General features: G+C 35.7%; 1 protein-coding gene across 9 annotated transcripts in view; it reads left to right on the forward strand.

Annotated features, from left to right (window-relative positions):
- The window catches only part of PTBP2 (polypyrimidine tract binding protein 2), a 44,825-nt gene extending 26,104 nt beyond the window's left edge, over positions 1-18,721 (forward strand). For 4 of the 9 annotated variants that reach the window (XM_040072739.1, XM_040072749.1, XM_040072744.2 and 1 more), the window contains 10 exons: positions 96-239; positions 2,347-2,511; positions 2,588-2,698; positions 9,353-9,548; positions 14,168-14,322; positions 15,741-15,774; positions 16,222-16,314; positions 16,695-16,911; positions 17,014-17,091; positions 17,225-18,721. In XM_040072739.1, the coding sequence (XP_039928673.1) occupies positions 96-239; positions 2,347-2,511; positions 2,588-2,698; positions 9,353-9,548; positions 14,168-14,322; positions 15,741-15,774; positions 16,222-16,314; positions 16,695-16,911; positions 17,014-17,091; positions 17,225-17,357 (1,326 nt within the window). In that variant the 3' untranslated portion in view covers positions 17,358-18,721. The remainder of the gene's footprint in view (positions 1-95; positions 240-2,346; positions 2,512-2,587; positions 2,699-9,352; positions 9,549-14,167; positions 14,323-15,740; positions 15,775-16,221; positions 16,315-16,694; positions 16,912-17,013; positions 17,092-17,224) is intronic. The other 5 variants (XM_040072740.1, XM_040072742.1, XM_040072741.1 and 2 more) reach the window with 5 other exon arrangements.
- The last annotated feature ends 4,067 nt before the right edge of the window (positions 18,722-22,788 follow it).

Here is a 22,788-nt window from a genome sequence, read left to right on the forward strand (position 1 = left end):
TTGTTAAAATGTGTTATCAAAGCCTTTGGGTTTTTTTATGTATTATGAAGATTACCTGCTTTGTAAATACTGAAGATGACCTCTTTTAATTACAGGCATTTTTGGAACTTGCCACAGAAGAAGCAGCTATCACTATGGTTAATTACTACTCTGCTGTGACACCTCATCTTCGTAACCAACCCATTTATATCCAGTATTCCAATCATAAAGAACTAAAGACTGATAACACACTTAACCAGGTATATTTACTGTTCTGTATTTACAAATATTACAAATACAGGTAGTAGAAGATGAGGCATGGCATGAGTTCTTGGCTCCTGTGCCGTATATTTGAATCATTTGGTTTTGTCCACATTCCAGCACTCCTGCAGTCATACCTATGTTCATTCCATTTTGTGACTCCCAAAGGGATTTTCTATGTGATCCTTCCATTATGATAAATTTGCTTAATGTTTCCTTAATGTCAAAAGGCAAAGGTTCTGAAGTGTGTTTTTAATAGTTACTTAAAAGTTCTTTTAAGTTTTTGTCTTAGTTTATAGACTGTAGGATGGTAGAATTGCCTTTCTTGTTCTTACATCTGAGATTGCAATGCCGATTTGGATTCCCCTAGTGGTAATGGCTGGTGCTTTTTCTATGAGCATCAGAACATGGAGAGGAGCATTTAAACCCTGATATACAACAAGTATCTCTTAGAGCATTACCAAGATGCAGGAGAATTGAGAATAGAATGACCTCTAACTGTGCTGCTTTTTAATCATTAGTCTGTCATAAATGCATGGGTTTAATCCTTCTGCGCAGACACTGCAACATTTAGAAATAAATGTACTTTAGGTGGTGTATCTGATCTCTTGATCTTAGTTCCAATTTTTCAAAAATAAGAAAAAAGTGTTACATACTACTTAAATAAGAAAAGTGTTACATACTACTTAAATGTATTTGAATTGGCTACTTATATATGATGCTAGATGTTATTTTGTACTTGACAAAATACTTAAAAGAATTTTAATATTTACCACTGTTTAGTCCTGTACACACATTAATTTTAATGGAATTAAATATGTATAAGTATAAATAGTGCTGGCAAGGGTCATATGTTAAAATTGACTTCTCAAGTTGTAGTTTGTTTGGTTATACAGTTTAAACTTTTCCAGTCACTGATGTTTAATTGATAGGTCCTCATAGAGAGAGTAGGAATTAATTATGTAACTCATCCAAGTATCTGACATCTTGAAAGTTGTGTTTCATACATTAGGGAAAAGAACTGTAATCAAAAGACATTTTTACACAGTTACAGTAATTGATGTTAAATGTAGAGATAAATTTTGTTTTCCCAATTTGTCTCTCCCCCCCCTCGCCCCCCCTTTCCTTATTCATTGATTAGTTTCAGTATGAGGAGTCTCATGTAAGTTGTGAGACATGAAGTTGTGTAGTATCTCTAATACCTTTAAAATATGCAGTATGCATTAATATGTTGGTTATTATTTTTACCTGGCATGCTCGCTTGTCTCTCTTGTTTTGTGTTGTTTTGCTTCATGAGGCAAATGTAATGAAAGTATTAAATGGAACCCCTTTTTTCTGTGCTTTTTCTTTCTCAGAAAAAGACATCTAATCTTTCTGCTACTGTCAGTTTTGGCAGTGGAAGTAGTTACATAGATGTGTGGTTTTGTGGTATCATGTGGTTACCTTTGAATTTTTAAAATTCTGCTTGTGTTTAAAAACAAACAAAAAACCCCAAATTTTGTTTTTCTTTTTACAAAAGAGATTGGATAACAGACACCAGTTTGTTTACCTCTCTGGATACTACTTTCTGACATTTGTTAGTCTTGTATTTGTTAGTCTAGTATTATTTCATTGTGTTAAAAATGAGAAGATTGAAGTTAGTTTAGAATTTTCCCTTCCTATTAGAGCCTTCTACATAATTAAAATGGCAGTGAAGTGTTAGCTGAGATACAATCTTTTGAACTTACCTTAAGTACCTCTGCTTTCTGTAGGGTTGGGGTTTTTCCTTTGTTGGTATGTGAGTTTGTTTAGTTTTATTTGCTGTAAAGGCAAGAATCTTGAAACCTTCAAAATCCTCACTTTCTTTATCCTTACTAGTAGAACAATAAGCTTCCTACTAGAAAGACTGATATTGGTACCGTTGGTTGTGACATAAGGATTCATTGATATTTTTGTTGGCTCTTCTCAGAGAGTCAGACTGCATTGCACTTAATGTTACGTTATGTCTGTAGCTCTGAGGTTTAAATAAGTGGACAATTTTTTGTTTCTGGAGTTAACTATATTAATATTTCTAATTAATTTCTTGAAATACTAAGAAGAACTCTCTTCTGTCATATTTTTTTGAAGCGGGCCCAAGCTGTTCTTCAGGCAGTGACGGCTGTGCAGGCATCAAACGCTCCCATCAGTGGGACCACTGTTAGTGAGAGTGCAGTGACTCCAGCTCAGAGTCCAGTACTTAGAATAATTATTGACAACATGTACTATCCAGTAACCCTGGATGTTCTTCATCAGGTAAGTCAAATTTCACTTTAGCTTGAGCTATGTTTGGGAGAAACAGATGTGTAAAACTGTACAATGTTTTTGGCAGATATTCTCTAAATTTGGTGCTGTATTGAAGATAATCACATTCACAAAGAATAACCAGTTTCAAGCTTTACTGCAGTTTGGTGATCCAGTAAACGCACAGCAAGCAAAACAAGTAAGTATAGTTCTCTTTTAAGGCTAGAGATCTTCCTGTACTCTCAACATTTGTAAAATGTTGATCTAACAGAGTACTGCCATGACAATGTGTCATACTCCTCCACCACACATGTGAATTTTTTAATATTAAAAAAAAAAGTGGAAATTAATACAAAATATGTTGTTATACCATGTGAAATCAGTGTTTACTGATAGTATGTTGATGGATCCTGTGTCTAAACTATTTTAGGCATTGGTATGAACAAATATTATAGTATGACTGCACAGAGATGAAGTAATATGCAAGACTGCAATAGTAAAAATGTCAGCCGGAAGTAAGAATGTAGGATGTCGTGGTAATGCATAATTAATTCACCATAAACATCAAATTTAGTAACCCTGTTGGATTGTTGTTGGCAGGTACTTTTAAGCATCCATACAAAGATGTGATTGATTTGTGGATTAGTTACAGATTTGTGAAAGCATTTAGTTATAGTATCCTTTTTTAAAAAAAAAAAAAGTCTAAATTTATTTATAACCATAAATGCTCAGACGAGAGAGTGCAATTTCCTCATGTGACCAGACTGCCAGACTGTGAAGAAGCTTTGCAGCAGTGTTGGGTCAGCAGGATCTTGCTTATGTTTTATAGGAAACTCTCTTATCCTGAGTAGGAGAGGCAAGAACAGGTAGATGGTTTTATTCATTGTAGCAGCAGAGAGCCTGTGGATAAATTATGGCAAAGATCAACAGCATGTCATCTAGACCAGATGGTTTGAATTAATTGAATGGGATATGTTCACATTTGTGGCAGTAGGAAAGTTGAACCAAAGGGGAAGGTGAGATTTTCATTATTATTATTATAATTTTCAAGAGATAAATGGAATTAATTTATATTTTCAAACCTTTGCATGCAGTCTGAGTCTGATTAAAATTGATGCGCTGGTTAAGTGTTGCTTGGCAGCATAAAAAGTGCTTATTGCCTGTAGATGACAGACTATCTGAGAACTTCACAGAAGTAAAAAGCTCACACCTCAGGCTAAGTTGGCAAATTTTCCTCTTAGCAGAGGAAAGACAAAAATAAGCTTAATTTTCTGTTGTAAAGAATGAGGACTATATTGAAATAAAGACTTTTTTAAGTGGTGCCAAGTGATCATTTTTGTCCCTATCACCAAATGAAATACTGGGCATTGAGTAAAGAGCTGTGAGATAGTCAAGACAGGGAATCACGAAAAATTCAACATGTTTTCAAAAAAGTATAAGTTTTCATGCTATTGAGGAAAACGAGAGAAGAGATGATTTGTGGTTTGATTTAAGTGGCCCTGTAAAATAATCTAGTCCTGAAAAGCAGTATCGGAATACTTGTAGACCTGGAACACAGTTTAAATTAGGGATGTCCTTTTCAGAATTGAAGAATATCAAATATTAGCTTATGCCTCAAAATAGAGAGAGATGCAGATATATCACTGTACTGCATAAGAATTTCTATGGATGGGATGGACCTTACAGATTTAAAATAGTGGCACAGAAACTAGATCTTAACAAGTTCTGCAGAAATCAATTGTAGACATTTAGATCTATATTTAAAATATTTAATAAATAGTTGGATGCTAAATGTGTTTGTTACAGAAGGTTGCAATTCAGGCTTGACTTGTGTTTGGAAAGCCATTTTTCAGTAATCAATGTTACTGCTGCTTTTAAAGTGCTTTTCTGATGCAAAGTCTGTCACAAAAGTGATCTTTTGACTTCATTTTTTGAGTCATATATATTATCAGGAAATTTAATGGAAAAATGATGTCTGCAAAATGGACTGTAGTGATATGAAAATTATAAGTGTAATTCTAGGAATATATTATAAAGAAGTTACAGATGAAAAGATGAGGTATGTAAAAGTGTGAAAGGAATCTAATAATCTCTTGCAGTTGTTGACTTCAGACAAACTGATACTAGCTTGTTGGACCCTATTGGTCTTAAACCCCAGCTTGTTCTTGTTTCTCCAGTTTTGCGTGTTTTGTTTAGGGTACCTGTTCACTTGTAATAGCTTGTGTGTGAATGCCTAGACTTCATTGAATAAGTGACTCCTGTATGTACAGTCATTGTCAGAGTGATGTTGGGGCCTTATTGTCAAATTGAAATGCTCTTAGGTTTATAGTCTCACATTTTAACCAATCTATGTGTAAATGTACAAAATGTTAAGAGGAGTACTAACTGCATTTATTAAAGGAAGCTGAATTGGAAGGGAAGTTTGATTTCCCCACTATCCTCACAAACTGAATAGAGTAAAATACAGTTCTTATGGTTAAGCCACTGTGATAAAACATGAAGTGCAACCAGAAAAAAATACCTGGAGGAAGGAAGCAGTCAGGTGATAGGAAAAAAGCCCCTTCAGTTTAAATATATCTGGAAGTAGAAGCAAGATGGTGTGGTGGCTACAATTAAGTTGCATGGAGTTCAAGATCAAACACATGGTAGAAGAGTAAAGTTTTCAATTTGTTTTCTATCTAAGTTACTGTAGAAGATAATGGGGAAGTTTAATTTTCCGGCAGCCTTCTTCATAGGAAGTCAGAATGTTGCCTTAATAGAAATTGAAGACTTATTAAGGAAATTAAAGAGCAGTTTGAAAAACCCGAGTAATGTTAGTACCAAGGTGAGACGCAATGCATTTGAAGGTTCTGAGAAAACAGTGACACTGACAAGAATGTGCAATATGAAGCCTCTAGCCCTGTGGGATCTCTTTTGGTATTTGAATGAGCAGTAGTGAAAAACCTCATTCCTGCTCCACTTGTTTTGTCAGAATATAATTTCCTGTAAAAGTAGATAGTGGCTCTGCAGATACTTGTTTCATCACCACCCTCAGGTTGGATCATTATAGGTTCCTTGGGAGAGAGCTGGGAACTCCAGATTCTGTATAATGCAGCAGTGTAGCCGGGGGTGGAGAATGTAACTAAGAATGGGCAATGATAGAGCACATTGAACTGCCATGCTTCTGCTAATTAAGAAATCTTTGTCTGGAGATGTCTGTATGCATATGGAGATATTCTAAGCATTAAAAATAGCCCATTTTCATTGTAAATGATGAGTACTCTTAGCATAAGCAGCAGACTTAAATATTTGAACACCTGTAGTTTGGTATACTGTGGTGAGATGAGAGTGCCAGTGTTTCTGTCTGGGAAGCTGGCTGATTCAGAGTGTTGCCATCATGCAAATGTACTGGAAGTATTCTTGCCAAGTCATGAATATTAAGTTATTAATGATTCATCTGCAGACAATTCACTGAGGCTCATATGTAGTGCATGCCGGTCATCTTGACCCAGCATGGGTTAAAAATATCACTAGAGGTTCTGGTAGGGGCTGGCCAATTGATCCTTCCTTGTGCCACGGGTGATTCAGAGATTCCAGTGAGGTTGGACTGCACATGTCATCTTTCCAGTTGTTTCAACTCACAACTTCAGGGTAGCTCTGTACTGGTAGCAGTCTGCAAAAGATCTCTGCTAATCTGCATTGCTCTAAAATATGTAATAGGACCTTCATGTGGTCACTGCAGAATGGAAGAAAGGACATCTCCAGATAGGATACTGAGCTGTAGGGCTATTATCCTCTATTATTGTATTAGTCTTTTTTTGGACATCTTTAGTTCTGAGGAGCACAATTTATGCTCAGAAGTGATACGTAGTGTTCAGGTAAATAAGAGAGTGCTGGATTGCATTGTGTCAGAAAGTCCAGGAAGTGTAGCAGCAGGTCCTTTGCCCATGAAATTTGTCAATTTTTGAGACTGGAATGGATTTACATACACTTTTTAGCCACAGAAACTTTTATCTGAAACACTTGTCCCAAAAGAATTTACTTTCATTCAGATGCATGTCTGTAGGACACATCTTGGGACATGCTCTCCCAAGAGATACTTAGCATACGACCTTCAGTTACTTTAAGGTACTTACTTGAGCTGGAGTATGTTTTGTAGGTGCTGCTTCCTTGGGTTTGGGCTATTTTTAAGCCTTTGGCTATTATACCCTTCTAAAGATCTTGGGTTTAGTTTTTTGGGTTCTCTGACACAGGCAAGGTGAAGAATGGTACTCATATTTGTAGAACGTCTCATGATTCCTGATCTCCTTGGTTTGGCTCATGTGTGGTGTGATATGGTATCAGATTTGAAATAAATGCTCAAAAGAGTAGTTTCTTAGCAGTAACTAGAGTTCTTGAAGTTGATGTTTGTATGTACATTCACTAGCTGTGAATGGCTGGTGTCATTTTTTTCAGGATGTCTGAGGGGAACAGTGTTTGTGGGCGTGTTGAATGTTCATTTGCTCTGCAAGTAAGAGCTCAGGACACACATTCACATTTGTGACTTTAGATGTGAACAATTAATCTTGAAAAAAATGCTGGTTGGTGAGAATCTTTCTTGCATTGTTAGAGGTGTATGATGCTGCTGGTAGAGATGGTTGGGGTGAGGGGTTTTTTTTTGTTCTGGTACTTGAATCCTTTCCTAGAGTTTGACTACAGTGCTTATTAAGAGTGCGTCTCATTCCTTTCTGATTCAGGATGTTCTTTCAGTCCATCTGTGTCCCAACTACAAGGGATTTCTCTTGAGCAGTACCTTTTAGATGTACTTTTGGTCACTTTGATTTTGGCAGAAAGAGGAGTTTTTTGTTTCAGTAGAAGTTTTAGTTACTTTTATATAGCTCCCTTTAAACATTGACTACTCTAGAAACTACAAACACAGATATATCTTGGTTTGCTTCTTTTTAAGTCTAAAATATTTCCATCAACTTAGCAGCTTTCTGCAAGCCACAAGTCAGTATTTCTACAGCCTCCACACAGAGGTCAAGTGTGGATCTTGGGTCCTGTGATTTGGACAAAGCTATAAAATACAGCCTTTCAGTCTTGTTCACACCTGTTTTCTTCATTATGGGAATGGCTGTTCTCTTGCTGGGCACTGGCATTGTATTTGACAGTAAGTAAACAATGGCTGGATAATTTGGACCTTCCTCTAATCCATATCTTAGTGGATTTCAGAAGGTAGAAAGTCTTCTAAAAGTGATGGCAGGTTTTCAGTATAAACTTTTTTAGGTGTAAGTATTCAAGTGATAATCTTTTTGCAGATATCAACAGGAGTCTTGCATTCTGCTTTGTCGTCATGTATTAAAGAGCTAGCAAATGGTGTATGCTGTAATGGGTGGTGCCCACCAGCACCCCAACAATACATACACCATTTTAAGCTGAATTTCAAGCATAGGAGTTTGTCTTTAATTGCTACTTGTTGATACAAAACAGAACTTGTTGTAGAACTTCAAAGCTATGGCAAAATAATTATATTGACTTACATAATCTTTTATACCAGCTGCTAATGGTGGTAGTTCTTTTAAGTGGTTTCACGAGCTCTGGAGATGTCAGGTGTGGTAGTATGTTTTGTGAGGGCAGCCTTGCTGACCCACACCTAGCAGAGGGGTGTCTGCAAGATGTTCAGTTTCCAGATGCATCACTGTATGAAAATAGCAGGCATAAAAGGTTTGTGCAGTGCTTAGCTCAAAATAGTAAGCTCTACCAGAACCTGAGTGTGTTGGCAAGTACACTGCAGATGTAACCCAGCCAACTGCAAGAGCTAGATCAGGTCCAGAAGTGGTAAATTTTAGTCTAACATTTCAGTCCAGACATTGAAATAAAAGATCTGGTGTGTGTATTTGAAAATTTGCTTTATATGTTTTTTGCAGTGCATATGTATATATATATGGTAGCTTTATAATTAACATAATGACTTGATTGGATACTAATTTTTAAGATGAGCTGTATCTTCACTTCCTAGCATTCCCTGAGAATTAAACTGACTTCATTACAAAAGTTTCCATAGTTTTAAGTCTCTCATATTTAATGGGTAGTTCTTTTAATGAAAGGAAGCTATGCCCAAAATGGACTCAAATCCAGGTATCAACTTGACTGGTGGATAATGGAGATGGAGGAAACATACATATTTATACATATAAATATATGTGTGTGTATATGTATGTATGTAATGTTGGATTTTTTAAAAAGTGTTTTCATAGAATACTATGTGTCATGTTAATAGGCATTCTTTCAAAAGTACCAATTAATTGTGAAAATGGGATTTCTGAAAAAGAGTATTGGCAACATCAGGTTAGCAGTTAAAGTTGGTTTTCTCTCAGTGTTCTCTCATCACTAATTACCTTTAAGGGGAGAAGGAAAACATGCAGGAATAATGTATATATTACGCCTTTACAGATGGCTGTCTAACATGGTAGTTAAGTAGCAATTTATTTTTTTCTCAGTCAGTTTTCTGTGTAACATTCTTGATTTTTTTTTTTTTTTTTTTCCTTTGAGAAACTGATTTGGCATTATGTTTGAATTCAAGCGGTGCTATGAAAACTATGGAATGCAGGTTATTTAGCTATATTCAACAGACAAAATTTCAGTTTGACAGTGTTAAGATGTCCCTTGCCACTTTGGTGCTTAAAACCAATTTTAGGTAAGAAGGGAACATTGAGCTTCTTGGAATCATGTTGAGAGGTTAGTGCATTCTAATTGGTTTTAAGCTAGACAGTAAGACAGAAGATAAATATCTATACACTGACCTTGTTTAACATTAAAGAAAAACCAAGACCCCAACCTTGTCCAACCAAGTGCTATTGTGTATCTTTTGAATAAATTGTGATCTTTTTTTCAGGCCTTAGATGGTCAAAATATTTATAATGCTTGCTGTACCCTACGAATTGATTTTTCCAAATTGGTGAACTTGAATGTCAAGTACAACAACGATAAAAGCAGAGACTACACTCGTCCTGACCTTCCATCTGGTGATGGACAGCCAACGCTGGACCCAGCTATTGCTGCAGCATTTGCAAAGGAGACCTCTCTTCTAGGTATGACGTTGACATTCTTCTTCTATATTGCAAAGCCACTTCATGAAAATATTCATTAAACCTTCTAACAACTTAAATAGTGTCCAAAGGCCCATTCAGGGTTCAGTCTATATTGTGATCTGAATTGTAACATAATTATATTGTCTTTAAAAGTACTGCAAAAAATGAACGAGAACTTGCATGACAAAATGACAAATGCATGAAGCGTTAGAAAATGTCAGGTTAGTTCAGCTTGTATCCCAAAATCTGTTCTTCCTGCTTTCCTATGTTCCTGCCTGTGGCCACCTTGCCCACCTTCCCACCAAGTTTGTAAGAGACACTTCACATGATTTGCATGATTTCTTCATGCTAATGGTTATTTGTAATACCAGATTATGAAACTGACATTTTGCTGGTTTCCTTCAAAGAGGAAAGATGATGCTCTTTGCTTAAAATACCCAAGCCCCCATGGTGCTGCCTGTAGTTTCTATGAATAAAAGAGAAAAAATCAGTTGTTGCACTTCTAGTGCTTTATGAGTTCTATATATCCTGTCAGCCTTTGAGTTCATCAGAAGTTGGTGAAATGCTCTGAGAAAAGTACAGATATATCTGTCTTGTGCCTAATACCAAAATAATCAATGCATACTCCTACTCCTGTCAAATTGGTTTCTGGTGAGAACACCTTTCGCTCTTAAAAATGTAATAGCACTCAGATATAGAATCATTACTTTTATAAAAGCTGATTTATTATGTTATGATGATTGTTTTTCTCCACTTAGTCTTTTCTTACATTTTTTCTTTCATAATTACCCATTTTTTTCTGAAGAAAACATAAGAACAACATAGATTTACAAAAACATGGGGTTTTGTACAGTCTCGGCCAAACTGAAATGAGTTTGAGTTAATGAAGGTGCTCTGCTCTCTGTTACAAAAGATACGAGGCACTTAGTGAATTATGTGAGCCCAGGAAGAGATAAATATTGTACCTAGGGCTACTGAATGTTGCACTGTATTTGCCCCTTCTCTGAAATCAGGTTACTTGAAGGATACATTTCAAATCTAATTGTAAAGTACACACAAAGACAATTCCCCCAGATTCCAGAGTGTTTGACTTTACATTTCCAGTATCACTTGCAGCTACAGCAAAAGTTTCGGGACGTAAAAAATATTGTAAGAACCTAGAGTCTCATAAAAAAATTAACTAAAGTTTTTCTTTTTTCTCCTTTAACTTCCCATAATTTAAAAATTGAAATCTCTCATTTCATGCTTCGATTGGGAAGGTGAAGTGTGTTCATGTAGAAGTTTGACATGATAGAGATGAGTGCTGTAGGAACTGAGGCAATTAGTCATTCTTTTGTCAGCCTGTAATGACCAGAACACAGACATGGGGCTGCAGTATGAGTAGTAAGTAGACAAAAGCAAAGTAAAGCGGCTGATTAATGAGAGCCACAATATTTTTTTCTAGTTGACTTTTTGCCATTTTTACAGAATTTGAGTTCTACAGCTGAAAAATTTTACAAAAAGACTCCGTAGTATTGTTGGTACCTAAGTTGTTGGATAATTGTCAAAATGGTAATGGTGCTTGTTTGAATATGGAAGAGCAGAATTCTCATTCTGGGCTGCTTACAGTGTAAAAAGGCACTAAATGTAAGTGATGTAAATAAGAGGACAAAGGATAGAAAAATATCAAAACCCAGAGTGATGCTTGTGCATACAATTAAATAACTGCATTTATTCAGATACTCAAAAGAAGGAGAGTGGGAAGACTTAAAGGTTCAGAGAGTCATGGAGGTTGGGAAACTCTGATATGTTAAGTATGGCAGAATGATAACAGCAACCTCCCTCCAAATTTTTTCAATCTTGATGTTTATTTCCTTCTGTTTGACGCAAAATTTCTTTCTGTATTATTGATAAAGATGTCTGCAGCATATGCTGAGTGTCTGCTGTGCTTTATTCGCGTGATTCTCAGAGGGCATATTTCCCCATGAAAGAGTGGAGCTCCATTTTGGGTTTAGTGTGCTGTTCTTCAGGTTCTTTTGTGTGCTTAAAAAGAATACCGTGAGACAGACCTGTGGCATTCTTGTAAAAATTGCTGTAGCTGATCTTTTATATGTATATCATGATATTGCCGATGGAAAATGCAGTAAGGACTCACTTCTTCCTTTTGCTTATGTTACACTTCCGTATGCTACAAACTTGTACAAAACTTGGGTGCAACTTTTTGTTGTTGGCTTTTTAAAATAACACTGTAATCCGTATGTCAGAAGTGAGATTTAGGTTTTGTGGTTTGAGTTTTAGTGACAGGGTGTAAGTCTTGTTAATTTTGGTGTTTAATCTGCACTCATTCTAAACCAAACATACCTTTGTTTCCTTCTGGATGAAGTTAAGGCTCCACTTCAGTAAAAGTGTAATGATGTATGAGGTAACTCTTGTAGCTTTGTAAGCTGTTACGCAGAGATATTGAACTGCTGTCTCCCCCAAAGCTGTAGGAAGCAGGACAGGAGCCACTCAGTACAAGCAATGGTGATTACTTGACATGGAGCCATGAAAAGGGTTCATAACAGGTTCATAAACCCAGTTCTTGGTCAGTTTTGCTTACCTGCATTAAGATAATTACTAGTGCCTGTGGTTTTCATGGAAGTTCGTAATATATTTTTAGTATAGCTTCAATTTGCCTGCTATGAAAATGGCATTAGCAATTTGCATTTCAGAAGTCACAAAAGGATAAGCTGGGAGGGAGTAAATAATGTGACATGTATTTTAGCTTCATTGAGGAAAAGGCTTCAAAAGGCTAGAAAGAAGGCAAATAATATTTGTAGGTTTTCATTTATATCCTTAAAAGACACAAAAACCTGTTATCTGTAGTTGTTGGAAACTAAAATAACGATAGTGACAAACATTTCTGAAACACTAGTTGATGATGTTGTCAAAGTAATTAACGTTTCTAAGTAGTTTCATACAAGTCCTAAACAGTGTGTTCCGTGGTAACTTATTCATAATAGAAACTCTTCTTATTTTTATTTATTAAAAAACTTTTAATTGCATAAATCAGAATGGCAAATCAAAGTACAGTGGAGACTGCAGACCAAGAATTCTGTTCCACAGCTATTTGCTGTGGCTTTGTAATTTGTGTGACCTTTTCAAGAAATGAGATCTGTGTGTACTAAGTAACGAGCTAAAAACATATCAATCAAACAGATGATCTAGCCTGCATGCATCATCCCTCATTCATCTACTACATCCTCACCTGTGATAAAATAAGGTTTTGGAAATCTTTGAGACTGTAAGCTGGACAACATTCAATGAAATGTTAATGTTTTTTGAAAGAAGGAGAAAATTACTAGTGGACAAAATGAGCTTGTTTCAGATGAATTATCAGAGGCAATTTTTTCTTCTGTTTTTTACCTCACATATGAAACAATACACATAGTCTCTCTCCTCTTCCCTCTCCCCCCCTCCAAAAATAAGGTTACATATGTCACAGTAAAACAACAGCTGTATTATACTGAACCGCAACAAACAAAATATTTTATCTAAGAACTACTTAAAATAGCAAATACTGATATACATTACTCCCAGTTTCGATATTTGTTTAATACTACAGCTGGCAGTACATTGTTGTGCTTACAGCTTGTTTACAGCTTTATCCCTTGCTGTCATTGCTGGCATTCTTTGTTAGCACTTTCCGCTTATGCCCCTTTATGAGATTCTTGCTGACAATTTTGAAGGATAATAATTGAAAACACTTTTATAGGAATGGTGTTTGATCATGTTCAGTGGGACCAAAGAATGTCCTTGGGATAGTCTGATGCTATGTAGAATTTTGCCTTTTAAAGTATGGGTTACTTGGCTGTGCTGTGCCCAGCTGTGGAAGGAACTGTAAAAACTTCCCTAGTCTTCTTTAGACTCCTTTATTCCTAAAAATGCTGGACTGACTTGAAGTTTCTAAAGTGTAAGGAGGGATATCTAGATATACTAGAAGATTGGATGTGCTCTATTAAGACCTGGTAGCTTGACATTTTCTAAAACTTAAGTGATTGCTATTGACCTAGTATAAACTAAGTTGTATTTCCTTCAGGTGGGGATCTGTCATGCTGTACTGTCCTAGAAGAGTATTTTGATGCATCTGTGCTCTTTTACTGAACCTCGCGTGATGTGCTAAATCAATGTTGATGAAATAGGATAAAGCTGTTCCTATATAAACTGTGTAGTGCATATATATCACAAGAACCTTTCTTGAATCCTGGGAGTAGCACACTCAACTCATACTCCAGTGACTTGAGCAGCCAAAATCAGTGTTTCTCTGCAGGGTCCAAGTTTCCTTGAAGAAGAAAATGTAAAAGTGCAACTGAAGCTTGTAACATTTTGCAGTGCAGAGGAGAGAGTTTTGCTGCACAATAATGGTTATTTGAATAGAAAGTACTTTTTACACCTCATAACTTTGCAGACTTGATCTGAAAAAAAATTTCTGCGTTTCTCTTACATTAATTTACCAACACATTTCACAACCCTTTGGATGACTTTACAGTGGGATTGTCTGCTATGTAGAGGGGTGTATGCAGCACTAGTACTGATCTAGAAACTTGTTTTTTTAAACGACTTGTGTGTGTTTCGTAAAATATGCTTTATTTTAAAATTAGGGCTTCCTGTTGCAGCTGTTCCAGGAGCTCTGAGTCCTTTGGCTATTCCAAATGCTGCTGCTGCAGCTGCAGCTGCTGCTGCTGGCCGTGTGGGAATGCCTGGGGTTTCAGCTGGTGGCAATACAGTCCTCCTGGTTAGCAATTTAAATGAAGAGGTAAGTGAAACAATTTAACTTTTTTTTTTCCCCTCGCTCTTTAGTCACACTTCATTTGTCAGTATTTTATAATTTCTTTGCATTTGGCCTCTTACATTTCGATTTTAAGCTCAAAGTATTTTTGCTGTTTTTTAATAATCCATATAGCTTATTTTAAAGCCATTGTTAAATACACTCTTTTTCCAAGGTAGCTAACAACTTAAAATATCCCTTGACAGTCAGCTACCTATATTTTCTAAGAAAAAATTTGGTAACTACTACATGTTTGAATACCAGCTATTCTTTCTTTTATAACTGTAATCATGTGAACTAGAATTTCTGTTTTGTTTCTAATTGTTTGCTGTTTCATTTCATGCTTGTATCTCACATTTTTGAGTCTTAATTTATGTGAACTACTCTAACACATTTTTCTTTGAAGGTTCTCCCAAAGATCTTGACGAGGCACTCTTCCAGTCTCTCTTAGTAATTTTTTTTTTTTGCAGTTACTCATTTGTCTTAAAAAAAAAAAAAAGTGGTGGCAAAGCATTTTCACCTTAACTGTATCTTTCTTTCTAACTCTGAAATCTGAAGGGATTAATTTAGTTTTGCATTTTTACTGTCCTTTACATTTATTTTGATGGCTGTGAAAGCTGGTATGAAATGTGGGAAGTTTGTATCAGTCTAGCTGTTCCATTTTTAACTGGCCTCTGTCACTGTAAATCATTAAGCTTTTTTTAATCATCTAGTACTGTTTTGTCATCCACAGTCTTGCATGTTAAAATGTCTTAGATCAGAGTGCCATTTTGAAAGATATTTTGCCTGCATTTCATAACCAGCCATGCTTACGCAATTAAAGTTTAAATTTTAAAATTTCTATTGCATGCTTTTTTTAGTTTGTTTTCATGTTGAGATGAAATGCTGTAGTTTACTCTTGATATGAATGTACTTTACCCATATTTGTCTTGGGTGACTACATTTTACTCAGTTTTTCTTGTACAGTACATAAACCAACCATTTTCTGACCAAATTCCTGCATTTCCTATGTACTGACCTATATTTTATTTTTTTTTTGTTCCCCACTTCCTTATTTTTTTTTTCTTCTGCATTGCTGTATTCCCTCCCCCATTTCATCCTTTTCCCTGTGTGTTCAACTTCCCTTTCCTTGTCTTTACCCAAATTCCCATGCCCTTCCCTGTCTTACCCTCTCCTCGTCTTTGTCTACGTTCCCTGTCTTCATTCCCTATGTTCATGCTTCTGTGCTTGAACAAAATGTTCCTCGGACCAACTTGCCCCAATTAACCGCCTTGAAACCATGATCCATGACCACCTCACCATTCTGCGGGAACCACCCTTCGTTATGGATGATCTGTTCATCTCCGCTCTTCCTCGACTCTTCTCTCTTCTTGTCTTACGCTGCTTGCTCTTCTCTCCTTCTAAAGATGGTTACGCCCCAAAGTCTGTTTACCCTCTTCGGTATGTTATTGTTAGCACTATACTTTTATTATTGATTTGATTTTGTTTTTTATGGTTTTTGTTTGGTTGGTTTTATTTTTGTTTCACCTTAATTCTTATTTGTAGCTAGCACTTTGGCTTAAAGTTGAATAGTAAATCTTTTGCTATTTTTCTTTTGCTGTTTAAATCTCTCCATAGACACAGATTTTCTTTTAATGCATGCTAATATATTTTGCATGGTCTTTAATTTTATATCATTCACATGGCTTTGAGGGTTTATCAGAAATTATTCTTTTCAAAATTCACTATTCAAAATCTTTATCTCCTTTATTCATTTGTGAGTGTGTTGAGTTGGAGTGAGTGATCTTGTTGCTGTCTGAATGTTCCATTGATATGTCAAAATATATTACTTAGGTGGCTGGCTTTAAAATGAACTTCTTCTTTTGGGTTACTTTTGACTTTGAAAAGGTGTTTATGGTGATGTGCAGCGTGTGAAGATTTTATACAATAAGAAAGATAGTGCCCTTATACAGATGGCCGATGGAAACCAGTCACAGCTGGGTAAGATTAGTTTTCTGTTTATATTCCCATTAGTCTAAATACTTAGGCTGTGTAAGATCAGGTGAACTAATTGTGTTTATATTTGTCAGTCTGTCCCTTATCCTGGTTATCCACCAGATCCAAAACCTTTTGCATGCGCTTGTGTTCCAGAAGGTCTGCACCTGAATGAATACCCTAGAGGAATTTAACAGCTGAATCAAATACGATGATCCCTAAATAAAATTTAATACTGACAAAGAGTGTGCAGACCTAGTTCTTGATTCCAGTCCTTTAGCACACTTGACCCTTGGATTTGCTTGAGTATTTTTCTTCTTTGCTTGTGTGATGTACCACGAGCAATTGAAAAGTAGCACTCAATTGAGTAAACTTGTCTTTTTCAGCCATGAGCCATCTTAATGGACAAAAAATGTATGGAAAGATTATTCGGGTCACCCTTTCTAAACATCAGACAGTACAACTACCTCGAGAGGGACTTGATGACCAAGGGCTGACTAAAGATTTTGGTAATTCACCTTTGCATCGCTTCAAGAAACCTGGTTCAAAAAACTTTCAAAATATATTCCCTCCTTCTGCAACACTTCACCTGTCCAATATTCCGTAAGTGTTCGCTGTTAGTAAGCTGATAATATTTATGTGAATTGCAGCACACTGAACTGATTAATGATTTCCTGCTTACGCTTATTTTCTTCCTGTCTGTAGACCATCGGTAGCAGAAGAGGATCTACGCACATTGTTTGCTAACACTGGAGGCACTGTGAAAGCATTTAAATTTTTTCAGTAAGTAGCTTTTCTGCACATAGCTCCAAAAAGAGTTTTGCAGCATATCTTGAGAAAAAGTACATATCAGATAGCAAACAGTAGGAGCACCCCCTGTAGTGTTCAAGTTCCTAATTCCATTATTTTGTTTCAGAAGAGATCACAAGATGGCACTTCTTCAGATGTCAACAGTAGAAGAAGCTATTCAGGCTTTGATTGATCTCCACAATTACAATCTGGGAGAAAGTCACCATCTGAGAGTTTCTTTCTCTAAGTCAACTATTTAAAAAGGCAGATAGAGAAGGAAGGTGTATTGCATTGTTTGGTGTTGTCACCTTTTGACTGTTCAGGAAAGTGGGGACCAGAGTTTGTCTTCTGTTTTTTTTAATTTTTTTCATGCTGTTATCATTCCTCAATTGTTTAAAAAAAAAATTTAAAAAGGCAGTGATATTAACTGCTATTCAACTGTTCAACTGTTGTTTAGATAAACCATTGTTTTGTTTAAAAGATTTCAAGTTAATACCACATTTTTTCAACTTAGTTGACGTACGTGCCTTAAAAAGGAAAATTAGTACTGCTGGAATTGCATAACTAGTAAAAAGCAAATTTGGTTGTCTGGGGCACATTGTTACATGATAATTTAAATATGTTTAGGCAGGGGTGTGTCAAAAGGTTAAGTTTTTGTTTTCTCCTGCTTGATAGATTTCTTTATCTGCTGGCTTGTCACTTATTTTTCTTTTTAATTGGATAAGATGCATTATGCTGAAAGAGTAAAATGATTTTATTTGATTTTTGCTACTTTTTGCTTTGTGTTCTTTTTTTAAAAAAGGCCTTTTGTATTTAATTGTTCTGGTCTAGATTCAGTTATGAATGTAGGCATTAGTTAAAATTAACAAGGTACAGAATATTAATTTCTTAAAGGACAAAAAGTGACTTCTGTGACTTTGAGCCCTACGTGAAAAGCATTGTGGAATCTTAACCTTTTTGTACACACTCTTGTGGGATGTATCATATAAATGTCGGCACTAAGTAATGTCTTGTTTGTGGCTGAATATTTTTCGTAGATGTTTTTGAAGTTGACATGACTTACGTGCATTTCAATATATATTGCCATCTTTAGTTTGTAATTAAGATATGGAATATGGTTGTGGATTTCTGAGCATGTACAGACTGGTCAAGCTAGTTCAGGAAATGGTGCATGTATTTTTCAATGATGAAGAAAGTTTGCTGCAAATGCTTGCAGGCAATTTTGTGGCAGTTTTCTAAAACTGACAACCAGGTGGGACCAAAGTTTATGTGCCTTTAGTCTTAATTTACCTTGCATTGTAATATTCAGTTTTAATAAATCTCTTCAAAATATTTTGTATTTAGAAATTGATCTGACTTTACTATAAACATGGCTCAGAATCTGCAGATCCAGTTAATTTGAAAGCAGTTCACTGACAGTCTGAACTGTTACCTTGATTCTGTTTAAATGACCAATACTTTTTGAAATTGATGTACTTAGTTTCAAGATTCATAGATTCTGTTATCTATGTAGAAAAAAAAAAAAGTCATGTATATTTTCTATTAGTTGAGTTTTTACATCTTTAGAATTGTAAAATTCAGTATAGTTTGGAAGTGGCACAATTAAAAATTAATTTTCTAACAAGTTGGGAGGTTTGATGGTTGTTTAATTTCATTTTGTGTGTACTCTGCTTACCTCTGTAGCATGCTCAATAAACACTTCTGTAGCTCTGTATTCACCTTTTCTGTCTTTCTCTGCTGCTTTCTATCTCTCTTCTTCTTTGTTTTTCACTTCTACTGTGCTTCTAAATTCATGTTTATTCTCTGCCAGGGTGGGAAAAATGTAATATTAAAAACTACTATTTATGGCTTTTTACCGTAAATCTGACGCTGTGAAAAATACCAACTCTTTATTTTCAGATAGTTACCCTTTTCAGGCATATGTGCAAATTAAACATTTCCCACCCTGTTATAACTTACTGCTTTAAAGACATAACTTTTATTGTAGTTTGTTAGCTCTCTCTTTCTATCTTTTTAGTTTTTAAGCAGATTTATGCACTAATAGATCTCTCAGGTTTGCCATGCTCTCTTGCTGCAAGTTTCATCCTTCATTTTTTTTGTGTCTGCTAAAGATTTTCTACTAATCATACAGTACACTCATGGGTGAAAGTAACAAAGGATTTCAGATGAGATCCATGGACCATACATATTTGAGAACAGGATACTTGACCTTTCAGAGTCAGGTTCAAATTAATATTAGAACAGTTTGGGCACTTCATATATATTACTTTGAACTGATTGTTGTGGGATTTTTTTTCCCTTTTGATTAGAAACAGGATTTTACACAGTTGCCATTTAAGAGTAACTGAATGATCCCGGAGCATTTGGTAAAAGCTGTTGGTGTTCAAATCAAGGCAATTTTCAGTCACTTTGCCAGTACAACCACCACTGTAGATACATTTCTGTCAGAATACTTTGTGAGCTGATGTCTTCCTTTGGGTGGCTTTGAAATCAGTAAATAGCTTCAGCTTTTGAAGGTCGTGGTATAATGTAGGGCCTTGCATTAGTCTTAATACATTCAGTAAAATGTATTTTATCAGAATTACACCCAATATATTATTTAAGTTATACTCTAGGTATTGCAGTGATCACCCAGTCTGAAGTGCTGGTATCATCCTATACTCAAAGCTTGTGAATCAACATCTTTTTACAACTCAAGCACACAAATGCACAGATGTGACTATTTCCAATTATTTAAGCAGTAGTTAAGGGTCTAACTGAGCTGATCTGTTATGTTTTTCATCTGTACAATATGATGTCCCATATTTTTCTAAAATAAAACTGTGTCAGATTTCCTTTTGTGTATCAGAATGTGCTTGCGTGTTTCAGCTAGAAACGTGATATTTGCCATTCTGTGTGTTCAGCTTGTGCTGAATTATTTCCACTCTAAAACATGTATCAGATAGCATACAGTGATTGCCATATGTGTAATTTTGAAAGAACTGTAAACATCTGCATTGTCTGATTGTGTACAAATAATAGGGTTTTATAAAAGGGTGACTTACTTCTTGCCAGGCTTATTTCCTTAAAAAGAAGTTTCTATACTTTTCTCATTTTGAAAATTTCTGTGGCAAAAACCTCAAGGGAAAAAGTATATATTGGGTTTGACTTGTTATAAATCCAGCAGCTTTTATTATGAGGTTATATTTGTATCAGCCAAAATTAAAAGTAATGACAGTCATAATTGTCATGAAAGCATTTTTTATTAATCTGAAGAAAATCACTGTTCAATTATGGATACTTAGTCTTTAAAGCGGTATCTTTTCAGAAAATTCAGACTTAGTAATGTCCTAATTCCTAGAACTTTCAAAAACTTGTTTTCCATGACATGGTACTGCATTTTGTATAGCAATTTGTACATTTTTGTTGTTATAAAATGTAAATAAGTTTCTGTATTTTTAGATCTTCAGAATGTGAAAAGCATCACTTTTATTAAAATTTTACTAAAAATAAGATTCACGAATAACTTCTTACACTCCATGGAATGTGAGTTTTCAGATTGCTAGTAAAACTTTTACCATAGGGATGGTGATTCTCCAAACTCAATTTCAGATTTTTAAAATAATTCTGGTATTTTGTCAGAGGGCAATTGCTGATTTTTATTTCTTCGTGAACCGTTACATTTTTTTCTCTGGTGGAGCAATGAAATTGGTTGGAGAAGTCCAAAAAATGATTCTTTGATCCAGATAATGTCCAGTGGCAAATACAGTATGTAAATGAAATAAACCAAAACCTTACGGCATTCTAACTAGAAATTGGGGGGAAACCTCAAGCTAAGTGAATACACTTAGAAATATTTCTGTATATTGTGATTTAACATGTTAGGAATGGCACCTTTGCCCTGCAGGAATAACAGTTCATGCAAATATTTGTAGCTTGCCATTTTTAAAGTTTTACATTCAGAATTAGCTTTATAAGCCATCTTACTAAAACAGTTTCTTTGATTCATTATAAGTTTCCGTATGTTTTCTAGTGTCTTACAGCGTGACAAAATTAATCAGATCCTACTATCTGCAGGATTTAAGGCACTGTGATTTCAAACTCTAGTTTACTCCTGATAATTTGTTTAATTCTGTGCTTAGATAACATGTATTTCTGTCAAAACAGTAGAAAAGAGGATTGTGGGTTTTTCTGCCAACAGGGATACAAATCCACTAGTCCTGTCTCTAGAAATTATTTTCCTGATATCAAAGGTGTTATAACGGGCAAGGCTGCTCAAAAGGTTTGATTGTATTAGGTAAGGATGAGGCTGAAGTCCTTGCTCTGTTCCAGATGCTGAGACAACCTGAAGTTTAGTTTTACTGAGGTGAACAAATTTTCTTTTAAATAATTAAGCAGAATACCTCATGTCTTGTAGTCCTGGTGTGTGTTGAAAGGGATGTATATATATATATACACACACACACAACATCTGCAGTATTTCTTACCTTCCTGGTTTCATGGGGAGCTGAGCAGCTGCAGTCTGCTAGTGTGATTCCAGCCACAGAGGATAAGAAGAAAGAATGATTTTTCTGAAACTTTAGGATTTGGCATGATATTTTCTGCTTAATGGGCATGGGTAAAGTTTTTAAGTCAGTAGACTGCAGTAATCGTAACTGTAGATAATGATAAATCATTAATTATTCTGTTAGTGCATTGGCTTGCTAGAGCTAGTGACAAAGATCCTGCCTTGCTGTGTAGGCCACAATAATGCAGCTTTAAAGAATTTCTTGGGTTTTTTCCTTTAATTTAAGAATTTATTTAGTATCACATAATCTGAGTATTTTGAGGTTTGAAATCCTCTCCAGTGCATGTATTTGGTCTTGAGGATGGTTTCTGCTTCACCTTAAAAAAATTTTACAGCTTGCTCTATCTGTTGTTTTCTGAGGTGAGTGAATTTTCCTCTGATCAACAAATTAAATTTGAAGGAGGGTTACATTGCTTGTTTTTTTCCCTTTCAAAGTTTACAGCATGTAGTGTTCAAAATCTGTTCTTTCTTGATTAGTTCTGCAGGCAGTCAGCAAAGGAAAAGTAAAGAAGTTTTCTTCCTAGGGAAAAAAATGATGTGAAAATCAGATTGACTTAAATGTCTCAAAAAACTTAGCTGAAAATAGCACTCGTTATTATTGAAGAGTCCTGCATATTTTATGAGTTTTAGCTCAGTTTCATTAGGAAATGAGGCGTGTATAATTGCACTATCTCTGTGTGAATGTGCTGTTCCTGAGATAAGCCCTGTCTCTTCCTTATCGCTCCTGTGCCCTTTGGTTGGCGTCCTGACTGGCAGAGGGGATGAAGGTCTCCAGTAGTAAGGCATTTCCGTTTCTATCCTCATGATTAGTTGGCTTGCTAGATCCCGGTCCTGTGGGCAAGGGAAGGAGATCTGGTGCCTTGTCTTTTGCTGGGAGTTCTCAAACAGGGACGGGTGTGGTTTTCTCCATCTTAATGGGCAGCAGCCTGAGATAGCAAATGTGTTGGGGCCTGGGGATACTGGGTACCGGACATGAGAAGTGAAAGCGAAGGGATATTTTGCAGGTGGAGCAGGGTATTGGGCAGAGAAGCATTGAGGATGTTTCAGTAGCATGCTTTCAGTAGTTTCATGTACAAATAGACGTGAAATATTATTGACAAGGTTGGCTGAGTAATTCTGTAGGCGTATTTTACAATCTAGTCTGA

Source organism: Hirundo rustica, chromosome 9, assembly GCF_015227805.2.
Source record: "Hirundo rustica isolate bHirRus1 chromosome 9, bHirRus1.pri.v3, whole genome shotgun sequence".
NCBI classification, from domain to species: domain Eukaryota; kingdom Metazoa; phylum Chordata; class Aves; order Passeriformes; family Hirundinidae; genus Hirundo; species Hirundo rustica.